General features: G+C 41.3%; 1 protein-coding gene across 7 annotated transcripts in view; it reads left to right on the forward strand.

Moving 5' to 3' along the window:
• The window catches only part of STARD13 (StAR related lipid transfer domain containing 13), a 315514-nt gene that overhangs the window by 266300 nt on the left and 34948 nt on the right, over window positions 1-14266 (forward strand). For 5 of the 7 annotated variants that reach the window (XM_074914327.1, XM_074914338.1, XM_074914346.1 and 2 more), the window contains 2 exons: window positions 11481-11552; window positions 13567-13648. In XM_074914327.1, the coding sequence (XP_074770428.1) occupies window positions 11481-11552; window positions 13567-13648 (154 nt within the window). The remainder of the gene's footprint in view (window positions 1-11480; window positions 11553-13566; window positions 13649-14266) is intronic. The other 2 variants (XM_074914372.1, XM_074914363.1) reach the window with 1 other exon arrangement.

The following is a 14266-nucleotide window of genomic DNA, read 5'->3' on the forward strand; positions in this document are numbered from 1 at the left end:
CTGCTTGAATTCAAGCTGTCTAAAAATCTCCTCTAGCCTTGCAAGAGATGACATTTTTCAAAATTTTGCAAGGATGGAGGGTAGCTGCAAGCTGCATGTAGTGAGATCCATCTGCTGCATCCAAATTCAAAACAGATTTCAAGGGCAGAGTACCAGACAAAACACTGTGCAATTTACGTGCACTGAAGAAACATACCTTGTGTACAGATTGAAGAATTTACTCCTCGTGTAATTAAAGTATTAGCAATCTAATCAAAGAGTTAGTCTGGGTACAAAGATAAGAACACTTTTAATTCCAAGTATAAAGTTATGGCAAGTTTCCAGTAGTGGTACAGTTGGAATTGATACATACATACTTCCTATTAGCTATGCCTCTCCCTGGTGTTATGCTTACCCTTCCTATGACTCTCTGGGTCCTCAGATCAATGGTGCTAGTCTTCCTCAAGAAGAAAAGGGGTGTTGAGGAGCTTACAGCAAGGCTTCATCTGAAATTCTCCACTAGGAGAAGTATGATGTTGCTGGTGGAGATATTTTCCTCTTCATTGTTGCGTCAGTTTAAGGTTATTTTTACACATTTCCTGAAATAGTCACAGAATCACAGAATGGTTGAGGTAGGAAGGCACATCTGGAGGTCATCTTCTCAACCCCCCTGCTCAAGCAAGGCCACCTACAGCTGACTGCCTAGGACCATGTCCAGATGGCTTTTTAATGTCTCCAAGCACGAAGCCTCTACTACCTCCCTGAGCAACATGTACCAGTTCTCATTCACCTTCACAGTAAAAAAGTGTTTCCTGATGTTCAGATGGAGCCTCCTGTGTTTCAGTGTGTGCCAGTTGCCTGTCACTGGGCACCACTGAGAAGATCCCGGCTCTTCCCTCTTTGCACCCTCCCTCCAGATATTTATACACATAGATGAGATTCCCCCGAGACTTCTCTTCCTCAGGCTTAACAGTCCCAGCTCTTTCAGCCTGTCCTCATCTGTCAGATGCTCCAATCCCTTAATCATCTTCATAGCCTTGTGCTGGACTCACTCAAGTAAATCTGTATCTTCCTTTTACTGGGGAGCCCAGATCTGGACCCAGCACCCCAGACGTGGACTCACCAGTGCTGAGAAGAGGGGAAGGATCACCTCCCTTGACCTGCTGGCAACACTCCTCCTAATGCAGCCCAGCATGCTGTCTGCCTTCCTTGGCAGAAGGGCACATCGCTGACTCATGTTCAAGCTGGTGTCCACCAGACCCCAGGTCCTTTTCTGCAAAGCTGCTTTGCAGCCCGTGGGCCACTCACTTGCTCTTTCACTCTTCAAATATAGTGATCCAACAGAAATATATTACATGAATATCTTACATGAATATATAATGAATAATATCTATTAGTTATGGAACTATCAATGGTACATTGTAAAAATTACTTTATAACATATCTGGGTGGCAAGTAAGCATGCACTTCAAGGTTTTCTAAATACCAACTGGACTCAATATTTCCCTTTTCAATATGAGCTCAGCAGCTGTTTTGATCCTCAGGCTACTCTTTGATCCATAATATGTAGAAGATTAGATGCCTTCTAGATCTCTTAACTTGGGAATCCAAAGGCAGAAACTCATAATACGAGTCTGTTTTCAAAATATGGCCCATCATGATTTTATGAAACCCGAAGTTTTGGAATAAATCCCAAGGGATGGGATTGTTACCCCTTCTCTACCTATTTGATAATGTTCCTTCCACATTAAAAATACAATACATTTTATGTTAAAGTCCTTAAAGAGTCCCATTTATCAGACCTTTAGCCAAACACATTTTTCAGTGGACATACAGTGCTCATATATCAAAGCCCTGTTAATTCTCAAGTCAGCAGTGCTTAGTTTTTGAACAGCAGGCCAAATAGGTAGGAAGAGCAACATGGTACTGAATAATGGATGGGTGGTACTTAGTCCTCCAAGTCTGTGCTGGGGGCTGTCAGAAGGCAAGAAAAAGAATATAAATCCTAATGGGCAAGGGGGCGGATGTGAAGGGAACCAAGCTCTTAATCACTTCTGCCCATTAGCAATACCGGAGTATTTTTCCTAAGACTAAAGGGAGGAGAGCCTGGTGTCCTTGTCAGCTCCCAATATATATCTATTATTTGAATTTTATCTGTCTCATAAATCCTGTTAGTAGTTTCAGCTGGATAAAGTATTCCCCTTGTTTCTTGTCATAAACTGCTGCAGCATTCTTGTATGCAGCTGCCACATTTCATCCTAATGCAGCTGCATTTCACCCAGGGATGAAGTGATCCCTATATATAACTTTTGAATCAGTTTTTATAACCATTTAAAGTGCCTCAAGATGAGATGTGGGATGCAAGTTATTGTTTTATTAGTGTCATCACAAAGTGCAAATCAATTGTAAGCTAAAAGAAAAGTGATTTTGAAGTGATACTTATAGATAGGGAGATATTTTTGGGGTTAGGAGGGATTTAAAATCTTGTTTCAGGAATTTGAAAGGAAGATGGCAAAAAAAAAAAAGGAAACAAACTAGCATGGAGTAAGGTTGCATAAACTGAGTGGACATGTGGGACAGTGGGTAGCAAAGATGTCAGAGAAATGAATGGCAGAGAGGTAGTTTTAAATGTCTCCAGAAGACACAGAAAGAAAAGGAGAAAGGGAAACCAGCAGTAAATACAAATGATCATGATGATAAGCAACCAGATACCTTGAGGGGACACTCAAAGGAAGACCTGAATCTCTTGTTTTTATTGCATAGCTGAGTCATATAACATGGGTGTGACTTTTCAGCATCAACTGGCACGATTAAACATCTTTGCTGTGTTATTAATGTTATGTCTGAGACTTTCAAATGTTAAGACAACTTGGTGTCCAAATCTCATTGCACTCTCATGGTGCCTGGTTGTGCTGCACACCCTCTACCTCAGCAGAGGGAGTTACTTAGAAGTCTACATAATGGGAGATTTCACTATGGAACTGATTTTATGATAAAGACTCTTAGGGACAGTGATGGTTGTCTGGAAGGGTGGTTAATTACTCTGAATTAGGAGTCCCTCAGGTTATTTCTTGCTCCTGAGGTCTTAATGTGTCCCTGTGTCTCTGCTGGCTTGTTGTGCTGTATGCTTTAGTGGCCCTGGAGAGTCACCTCTCAGCTTGAAGATGCTTGTGGAGTATAGCATATTGTACAAGGTCTCTCCTACACTGCAAACTGCTAGTGTTTTCCCTGTTGTTGCGATGATATTTGCATAGCTGTCTTCATGTTATTAACATGAGGAAACCGTTGTGTTGTATACCTAGCTCTGATGGGATCTAGACATAAAAAATATTAATACAGACACTTTTCCCAAATATGTAAAGTTTCATGCCTGATGAACCTGCTATAAATCTCAGGCCTATCAGTTTTATCAGTATCCCATTAATTTTGGAAAGGAATTCACCATAATCTTTTCACCCAAGCGGGACTTAGGTTCCTAATGCCTTGCTGGAATAACACACCTTTCTTCTTGGGAAATTCAGCCTTGCTCCAGATAAAAGGCTGGCAAGAAGTGTCCCAGCTGGGCTGTGCAGAGTTTGATTGTAGTAGGGAACAAAATAACTATTGTAGTGGTTGAAATAAACATTTGATAGAGTCCCAGACTATGTATGTGCAATAGAAATGTCAGTAGCTCAGAAGAAAAAGCTATATAAGGGGTCATCAAACCGGGAAAAAATAAACTCGTAACACTGTCTTCAGTTTGGTTTCATTTATTCCATTCTGGAGAATCCTTTTCCAAATCTGTGGTATCAGTGAGTAGTCAGATAAGACTTCAGCTCAGTTTTGAGACCACTCATTTCCTGATCCCAGTGTTCTTTGGCAATGAATTTTATAGATTGTATTAAAAAAAAATACTTTATCAGTACAGACTGCCTTCCTTCTTTTTCATTCCTTGGCCCTTTCATTAATCTCCCTGTCCTTGTGCTGCAAGGTAGTGAGTAGAAGTTCCCAATTTCCTATTTTTATATTACCCCTGATTTTGTACCCTTTTATCATAACCCTTCCTTATTCATCTGCTCTCCAAGGTAAACAGTCCCAATCTTTTAATCTCTCGGTGTATGAGATCTTTTTTCATGTCCATAAATAATCATGCTTCTCACTTTCAACCTTTCTAAGAAATCAGAGCATGAATGGACATCATCTGACTATTACTCACCAAGTGTAAAGAATTACACATAAAGAAACTACTCATGAACTTGAAAGGATCTTTTTCTATTGACATTTGAATTATATTCAGCCACAGTAGTTTAAAAGGTCCATATTTTATTGTATTATTACTAGTACTGCAATATTCTGCAAAAGCTTAGGGTCTATTAAAATAACACTTTGACAGCTTTATTTGTTTCTTGCTTGCAAAACATAACCTTGCCTCTAATAGTAATTATATGGCATGATATAAAATAATTCCAATGAAATTCCACTTTTGAAAACCTTATTATCAAGATTTATTGAGGAGTATACACCATAGTGTAGTAAAATCATATAAATTCATTGTATACTTATGTTTTATTTTATTTATGATCTATTTGTACTATAAATGGTAATTTTATGGGTGCATGGTACAATTACCTTTGCATTATTATTGGAATTCTTCTGGAAAAGTCCTACGGAGTTGAAAGGAATAGGGTGAACCATTATACCTCTACCTAGAAGAATTCCCTCAAATGGAGTTCTCAGGAAATTATGCTAAAAGCCTAAATAATTTCAGAGACACCAATATCCTTTGCACAAAAATTTATGCCATCCTATAAATAAAACTTTAGACTTCTCCCTTTCAAAGAATTCTGGTTGGTACAGTGCAACATGAAAAGTTATATAAAATTGCATCTGTCTTTATTAAATTGCATGGGACTTTTTCCTTGGGGATATGAGAAGTTTTGTATTTTTCCATGATCTACACCAACCTGCTTGCAGTAGTGTAGTGAGATGATAATCTAGTAGTTAAGTTATTAACCTGCTCCTTGCAAGCTATAGATGTGAGACTGTTTTGCTGTGAATTTCCTCTGTGACCTTGGAAAGTCATATTTACAAATATTTTCCCATTCTTTACAAATTGAACATCTTTACCCTACTGTCATCTAATTTCTTAGCTCTGAAGTAGCTTTGCGAATGCCAGTCAATAGAAATCTACCAGCCTTCAGTGTTACACAGTAGCTGAGTGACAATGGAGTGATGGGTTTAGGTATCAGAAATTTGGGAATTGGTCTGGACAGACCAAATTTCTAAGGGTATTAGTAAGTGAGGAGTGACATAGTCATATTTTTATGGGCAGTTAAAGGAGTCAGGCACCTAATCCCCACAAACCTTATCTCTAACCTGCTTATGTACTCTGAAGTGCTTTAAATCCCCATCTGTAAAATAATAAGAGTTACACAGATAGGTATCCTAAAGACTGTGGGGTGTAGGGGCAGGAGAGCAATGGCAGCCATTGAAGTATCTTAGACTGGGCTGCAAGAAGAAGCTGAAACATGCTAGACCCATTCTCATACAGCTTCAGCCTGAACTGAACTTTCTGACAGATCCCATCTGACCTCATGAGTGCTCTTCCGGGAAGACATCAGGCTAGTGGATCGTGGCTTGCTGGAGACATGACAGGTGTATGGGACACAAGGGGCGCATCAAAACCAGAGAGGCAAGGCTGAAGCTCTCCCACACAGTGTCTATGGCTGCCTTGAGCATGCCTCAGGTGTAAGACATGATAAGTGTTTCTTCCCCAGGAGTATTCTCTGCTTCACCTTTCACACAGGTCCACAGCAGCTCCTGAAATTAAAAGGTGTTATTAAACCCAGCCTCCACACTGACCCTAAAATGCCAGGTAGATGTTCTTCTGGAAGATGCAGTACAAACTCTGTCACCCCAACAGTTTTACTCCTTTTGAAGAAGGGAGTAAGACAAGGACCAAAAGTTAATGTAAAGTGTAGCACCGGGCTACCTGCAAACCCTGTGAGCTGTAATGAAGCTGGTACTCTACTCCCAGACACTTGCAAGACTGAGACCTCTTCATCCTAACAGACCAACTTGGGATGGCCACTGGAGCTCACTGATGCAGCTTCACAGTAAAATGCACTCCTTCCTAATGACTTTAATAATTTTCTCTAGCACTTCCAGATATTTTATCTTAAGCCTAGTAAGTTAGATTTAAGTGGTGAGCAATACAGGGGAAATAATAAAATGAGCATAAACAGTGATTTGTTACAGACAGATTAATAATAAAGATTATCACATAAAGTTGGCATAAACACAATAGATGAGGTAATTATGTACCTTATTTATTCTAGTTTCTATTTCTTTCACTGCATTGTGCAAAGGGATATCTGAATCTTAAATAAAAAATACAGTTTTAAAAAAGGGAGAAACACCAAAACAGAAGATAGAAGAGACAGAGGGAGAGTGGCAGAAAGGCAGAAATAAGATGAAATGCTGATGTCTAGACAGAAAAAGGGAAAGGACTGTAGTATCTAGGTTTTAGCACCAATATTCATGAACAGTGATAAGGCCCCAAGCTAGAAAATTAATTTACTTACATGATTTTCTCTTGACAGAGAAATTTTCCCCAAACACATTCTAGACAGTTCTCCTGCCTTCTTTCACATGAGGAAGGACTGTCCCAGTGGTTTGGTTTTATGGGACTCATTAAAATGCACCTAATGTGGACTAAACAGGACCCTTAGAGGGTCTGGGTCAGCTTGCTAATCCAACAGCAGTCTGTTCCCAGTTTCGGGCGTTAGTTTTCTAGCTAGATCTCCAGAGGGTTAGCCAAGAGCTGGTAAGGCACAAAGGGAAGCAGGAGAAGGAGCCAGCTGGCATGGGGTAGGCAGGGCAGGATGTCCCCTTTGGTGGCATCTGGCTACTAGAGTCTTCCTCTGGTGCTGGGCACCATCAAAGCAGGTTGTGAAGAATCAGAGAAAGTGTTGGAAGAGAGAGAAAGACTGCAAGCAACTGTCTCCATTTCAGCCCTAGAATAGCCAGAGCACCCACATGGTCTGTGAGTGACAAGCTCAAACCTGCTTAACACTAGAGATGGACTCAAAGCCAAGTTCCAGCTGTGCTCTGAACATCTGTCATGTTTCCGGGGTGAACCTCTCTCTCCTTATTTTGCTCTACTTACATCCTAAATAAATTAAAAAATTGATCAGAGATTTGCACTTAAGTCTCTGCTGTGTGATCTGTGCTTTGGGCTACCGTATCAGTACCTCTGATAAACATTTAATTTAATACACAGTGGGACAACTCTATGAGAAAAGATTAAGACACAATCCCATAGTAAAAAAAAAAAAAAAGGCTTGGCAAAGAGGTGTGTGATGAGATTTTAAGTTGTTGTTTACATATGGGCACTGAAAGGTTTCAGAGAAATAGGTGCAACTTGTGGGGGGCCTCTGGGGCAAGATGCAAGGAAGAGCAGCAGCAGCATCTGTGTGCAGGGGACTTTGGACATACCTCTTGGGGAGAGCTGTTAGATGAGGGGGATATGGAGGCCATGAGGAGTTAATCACCCCATTCTCCCCAGAAATGTGCCTGAAGGTCTGCATGTGTGGATCTCAGCTATACCTTGCTACTGGTAGAAAAGTGTGAAATGGAAAAGAGAAAATTGTTTCCTGTCAAGCTTCAACTAAAAACTGAAAAAAAACCTTGTACTGTAAGACATGATGATACTTGTCAATACTTGTGACTGAATTATTACCTAGCCTTAATAATTAATGATTGTTATTAACTGCTGCACAAGCAAGTGGAAAGCAGTAGATAAATTATCCCTAACTTTTTTTCCATCAGCAGAGCAGAGGAGTAGTGCATAAAGACAAACCCACCATCAGGTGTGCTGGGGTGAGCAGCCTTTTGGTCACACCAGGGGAGATGATGCTTGTGGGTTGGTGGTGGCTCATGTGCTTCTGGAAGGAGCTGTGGCTCCTCCTGTCAGCCTTAAGCACAAAACTACAAGCCATGTCCTCTCTAAAATCACTCTTCTCAGTGTGACAGCCCTTCTCTGTGCTGTTGACAAGCTGTCTTAGAGCCACCTGTGAACACATGTAGTTTTCCAGATCCTTCAGGGTTGCACCAGGGTGGTGCAGCTGCTGCAGGCTGGTTCAGACCCCTGTGTTAGCCTGAACATGGGAACAGAACAGGACCAACACTGCCCAAAGCATTTCTGCAACCCTTCATTGACAGGGAGGTCTTTTTGGTGCTGTACACATCCCTTCTCAAAGAAGTCTTCGCTGATGTTTAACTAGAAGGTAACAAAGCAACTATGTCAGTATGTGCACAGAAAGAGAGGGTTAAACTGAGAATCTCAAATTATGTTTTAAGCATTGCAATATCCAGTAATGAAAGCATCTGTAATGCATTCTGAACTGGAGTGAGATAATAGAAATCACCTTTGGTGCCTGCTGAGGAGTAAATCCTTGGTTGTGCCTTTTCACCTCAACTGTAGGAGCAACTGGGAGGGGAATGGCTGGAACAGGTGCCTTTAGCCAGTGGAAAAAACATTTATAAGAGCAAAGTCGTAGTTTTGGCTGGGCCAGCAGCACATTGCACTTCTCCCCGTCTGCTGTCATCTGAATAAGACCAAAAAGAAAAGAGAGGTATGGGGGGGAACTGGGCACTGATACTTGTCTGACACCCAGTGTCCTGGGAGCTGACTTCTTAGCAAATCTTATTCAAGGCTGTATCTGTTTGTTTGAGGTGATCATTCAGAAAATTAGAATACTTCCCATAGATGCCTTCGTGAAGAAGATGGAGTCAAAGTTTTGAAGACAGAAGTTAATCAGTCAAAACATTTTTTGACTGGTTACAGTGTGTTACAAAGACCCTCATACAAAACAAAACAAAAAAAATCAAAAGCAAAAAACAAACCAAGCAAAAGGGTGAGGTTTACTTCCTTGGTTATTCCCTACAATTATTCACCCACTGCAACATGAGATTTTTTAGGTCTCGCTTGGGCTACAGGAAGATTCCTCAGCAAGCTCCTCTGAGCAGCCAACTGCAAAAAACATTGAAATATGATAAGCGTATAAGAGCATTAAATGGCAGAATTCTCCATCACCCACAGCCTCTGTTAGTTGTGCTTCCAGGACAGATGAAGCTAGAATGTACGTACAGCTGTTGTGAGTTGTAAAATACATTTTGAAATGGGATTGATTCATCTGTGTTTCATGAGATTGAATTAAGCAAAATAAAAAAGTATAAAGACTTGTCTTTTTTCCAAGCATTTAATAAAAATATTCAGTCTCACTGGAACATAATAGAGATGTGCTTTCAGCACACAGATGTGCAGTAGTGAGAGCCACGTTTTATGTAAGCTGTTCATTCTTTTGTGCAGTGTTAAGAACTGAATGTACTTTCATACTCCTTTTTTTGGCCTTGACATGAACTAATGTCAAAGCAAATGAAGACCTGGTGGTAAATCCTTTTCAGCACTGCTAACGATTGCAGCCATTGCAGAGCTGTTAGTGGCTGTCTAATCATCGTTGGGAAATCGGGCTTTTGATATGTAGACTTTGTATTCTGAATTTTGATTTCTTCAACAAAATTTGCTGGAATGACTCAGTATTTAGAGGAGCAGAAAGGTGTGTGGGTCATATACTGTAGAGTGTGTTCAAAGCAGGTTTTATGATGAGCTTCAGTGGGTAAAGTCATTAGGGGTATAATGAGTGATTGGAACAGAATGTGGGGAAAAAGTCATGCCAGCATCTCCCATGTAAAAAATGCATTTTAGTAGAAAACAGTAGAGCAACTGAGCCTGTGTTTTGTTTTGGTTTTTTTTTCCCCAGTTCCATTGCTTGGTTTATATTAAGGGTTTTGTATTATGGCTGCCTAGATTTTACAACCACAAATGTGCCAAAACCCTTGTCTGGTTTATTCAGGTTGAATACTACGCAACGTAAAATGTCTACTTTCTTCAACGCCTGCACACTCCATTCCTTAGCATTTTGCAAATGTAAAAGGTGCAGATACATGTTTTGACTTTGATCTTGTAAACCAAAACTGTTCAAGTGGTAGATCCTGATCCAAATCTGGGCAGTAAAGAGATGTTGCCCTGTTTTCCCCAGAAACCCACATTTATCTGGGTGAGCTTCTATTTTAAGTTGTTCCTCCAGTTGCTCTGGGAGCAGCTGCACATTCAGGCAGTGCGGGTGCTGGGCAGAGCCAGTCCTGGCACACTGCTTTCCATAAAATGAGCCCATGGGGCTTGGTAGAAAATGAGGTACCCTACTGTCAACATGCATCAGTCATCTCAGAGGTTGGGTTCATAACTCTGTGTGTGACTGCTGGTTTTGCTAGAGACACTTCAAAATGTGTCCTCTGTTTTTGTGTAGCTGACATCTATTTAATGCTGCTTTAGTAATTGCATGGGGTGGATCTGCCTCTCCTGTGCAAAAAGCTTTAGGTCTTATGTAGTCACCCTCTTGAACATGATTTTCTTCCATTTTCTCATTCTCACCTATCCCTACTGTCACCTCCAAAAGAAGGAGGGACTATTCTCATGTCCAGCTGATAATTGCCCACCTCTTCCATAAGCGTAGGATACATCTTACTCAATGAAAGGGGAAACCTTATCCAGCATCCTGTCCATACTTACTGAATAGTGGAGAGGCAGGGACAAGATGACACAGACTGATTCCTCACTGCTAAGAACTAGCCTTCTCAAGAAAATATTTGTCTTGATAGATAACTGAAACAGTCCAAAACAGGCCTGAAGTGGATTAAAATTAAAGAGTGAAGCAGTCTCGGGTCCTATGCTTGAAGCTACTGCCTGTATCTGTTTTATTTAGCTGGACCGACATACCTGTAGCTGTTTATTCTCCCTCTGTTAGCAGTCACAAGAGAAAAGCATTGTCAGTAGGTGATTTATTCCACCTATTTTAGACACTACTTTAAGGTGAAATGAATCACCCTTTGGTGATTCTCTGCTGACTGTGGAGGGAGTCTACATAATGGAGTTCAAATGGCTGAAGGTAGGAAGGCACATCCTACCTGTGCAATTGTCCCTTTGGTAGCATTCGACCTGCACTGAGGTTTTCCTGGCAGAGCTTTCAGTGACTTTCACATGGGATTTTTCTCTACAAGAAGCATCAGAGCAGGAGAAAACACAGTGCATGTTCCCTGTCACCCCATTTCCACTCTGCTTTATCTACGCTCTACTCAGCAACTTACCCTTGGGGGAGGATAGGACACAGGACCACAAGAAGTGGCTGTGCATCTTCTCCCTCTGTGTGGATTTGATCAACACTTCATCCCAGTCACCAAGCAGCTATGCAAACCTCAGGGTCTTGTGGAGGCAGGTGGATTTCCTTGAGGGACTCTATTTTATTTTCTGATGCTATTAAAAAAATACTTCAGAGTGATGACAGTACTTTTAAGCAACAAATACCTACTACCACGTCTCTTCTATTTTAAAGTTTAAAAAGAAGTTTAAAGTTTAAAAGAACTTCCAATGCAAAATAACAAACTGAACTTTTTCTGCTCAGAAATCGAAGCAAAGGAAGCGTGTGACTGGTTACGTGCAGCTGGATTTCCCCAATATGCTCAATTCTATGAGGGTAAGTAGTTTTTTCTCCTCTTTGTGTGACTGAGAAGTGCAGTGGGCCCTTGCCAGAAGAGCTTGTACTCGGCCAACTCTGCATTTGACTGAGTTATGGCCATGGCTGGCTGCTTCACAAAGCCTCAGCTTCTGGAGTCGTACCAGTGACTAAAGAAGAGTAAGATTCTTGCCCTCGTAGCCATTGGAAGAAAAAAAAAGGGACATAGTTTGTGTAAACTTCAAAGGTTAACAAAAACAAGTACAAAAAATCCAAATGCATGTCTTTTTTTTAAACTGCCTGAACTGTGTCTAAAATAAGATGTAAAAGTTACTGAAAAATTCAATATTACTGAAAATAAAATTGAAATCTCTGCAAAGTTACCAAATGCGAGTAATCTGAGCTGCATTTTACATTTGCAAAGCAAGAAAAGCTAATATTTTGGTGCTAACTCAAAGCAAATGTCTGTGTCCCCTTACTAGCTGTAAAGTTCATGCCCAGGAAAGCGGTGTCCCCAAGGTCAGGGTGAGTGGTTGCACTGATGCTACATTCAGGAGCAGTTTGGGGACTGGAGCTGGGTTTTTCCTGCTCTCCCTAGCTGAGAGGGAAACTGCAGCTGATCCTTGTTTTTCCCAAACTGCATATTCTCTCTGCCAGAGACACAGAGCCAGCTCAGGCCTGCTCAGGCTTATTAGTTGAAGTTCAGCTCCGCCAAACGCTGCTGGACACCTTCCAGGGTCAGCTTGGGTCTGGAGGCAGCACAACTCCATGCATGGATTGATGGCCAAGAAACCTCATGAGTCAGAGCCAGCTCTGCAGAGAGCCAGCTCAGACGCTGTCCATCCCCTCATGTGGGGCTGAGGGCGGTGGGGAGCATGATGCCAAGGACATCTCCGTGACTTCTGATGGTCGGCTGTAGTCCCTCAAGGCTCAGGTGCTGACTCCTGATGGGCTGCTCAGGTGCCTGAGGACTAGGAGCATTGTGCAGAGATGCTCAGGTGGCTCCATAAGAGCCAGGCAGGCTCTGTTAAATCCAGTAAGGAACTAAGACTAATAAACCTGACAGACCAAAGCTGACATAGGTGTGCATCTACCACAGCCTCTGGGTGCCCTGTAGTACTTTTCTGTCTGCCTTATAATCCGAGTCTCAAATACTGACCCCCCCAAAGGAGAGCCCGCTATCTGCCAAACTCATAGGGATGTTCCCTCCAAAAAACAACCTGTTCTGGGGTCCCACAGTTCCTGTACAGTCAATATGCACTCTAGACAGTCTGCGTCTCTGAAAACAAAGTCCTTTTTACAGGCATCTATTATGTCAGTGTTAAGCACTTAGTGTCTGAAAATGCTGGCTGCAGTTCCTGTGTCCCAGTGTCCTGCTGCGGTACCTAAGCATGGCAGAGCAGTCTGGAGAGCAGCCACAGCGCTGGAACCCGTCCCACCATTACAGAGCCCATTAATACGTTGCAACCATGTCACTTTGCATTACAAATGTCAGCTTCCAGAACACGTCTGGCTTTTTAGCTAATATTGGGGGTTATAATTCAGCTCTTTTTTTTTGTCTCTGTTACTTGAGTAACCCTTTGTCTGAAATCATTGTTATTGGGACCTGTGTTAAAATCCAAAAGTGCAGAACATTTCTCTTTCATGGGAAAAGTCTGTCTAGAAAATAACTCACTAAGTCACTGTGATGGGAATGGAGAACCTTGTTGCTCATGTGAATAAAGAAAGTGTGTTGGTAATTCTCTGATCTCATTCATTTGTGCTAGGTGCTAGAAAGAATAGCTAACAAATGAATACCTTAGTAAACTCAAAATTAAATAATCTTGCTGTCTCTTTGGTACACAGGACGTTCAAAAAAAAAAAAAAAAAAAATTACTGAAAGGGTCACAGACACAGCTGGAAGGGTACCAGAGCTGAGTGAAATTGGTCATACTAGATTTCAGTGAGCAAGCACATGCAAAGCATTTTAGACATAGACAATGTATTTTGATTTGACTAGCAAGCAGGAATCTTAATATTGTGTCTCCTTTTGTAGACTCCCAGTTTCCCATTGACATTGCTGCAGTAAAGAAAGACCATGATTTTCTTGACAAGGACCTTGTAGAACCTCTTTGCAGGTAAATAACACCTGAAGTTTCTTTTCTGATAATTTAAAAACATGAGCTGATGTGTTACTGTTCACATGCCAGCAGAAGCAGCAGCAGAGATATTTGCTTGTCCACATGAATTAAGAAATGATACCTATAATGCTGTCATTCTGTATTAATTTTTCTTAAAGAAAATCCTGGAGTAGGACTCCTACTACACTCATAGAAAACATCACATGATTGGAGAAGACCCAAATCCAATGGGTTTGAAAAACCTGCCTTTTAAGAAAGAACTAGCAGAAGTATAAGCAAACCCTAAATAAATGAGTCACATTTGAGTTGCACACGAATAACTCTTATGTCCAAGCACAGAAGAAAAGATGAAACTTCATTGCACAGAATTCAACAAGTACTTTCTCTGACAGCAGATGTGGTTTTCATGCTGCTCTTATTCCCTTGGTACTCTCCCTTTGGCAGGAGTGGGACCAGAACCCCACATTACTACAGCTGCTACAACTAATCACTGGTTTGGCCCTCCCAGAGCGCTTGTGTTTGCTGTTTATCTAGCCTTTTATCCTCTGCCTGTGATGAATATACTGTATTGCATTGCTCAATTAGTGTCCCCCAGGACTCAAGAGTAACAATTCT

Source organism: Athene noctua, chromosome 1 (assembly GCF_965140245.1).
Source record: "Athene noctua chromosome 1, bAthNoc1.hap1.1, whole genome shotgun sequence".
Taxonomy (NCBI): domain Eukaryota; kingdom Metazoa; phylum Chordata; class Aves; order Strigiformes; family Strigidae; genus Athene; species Athene noctua.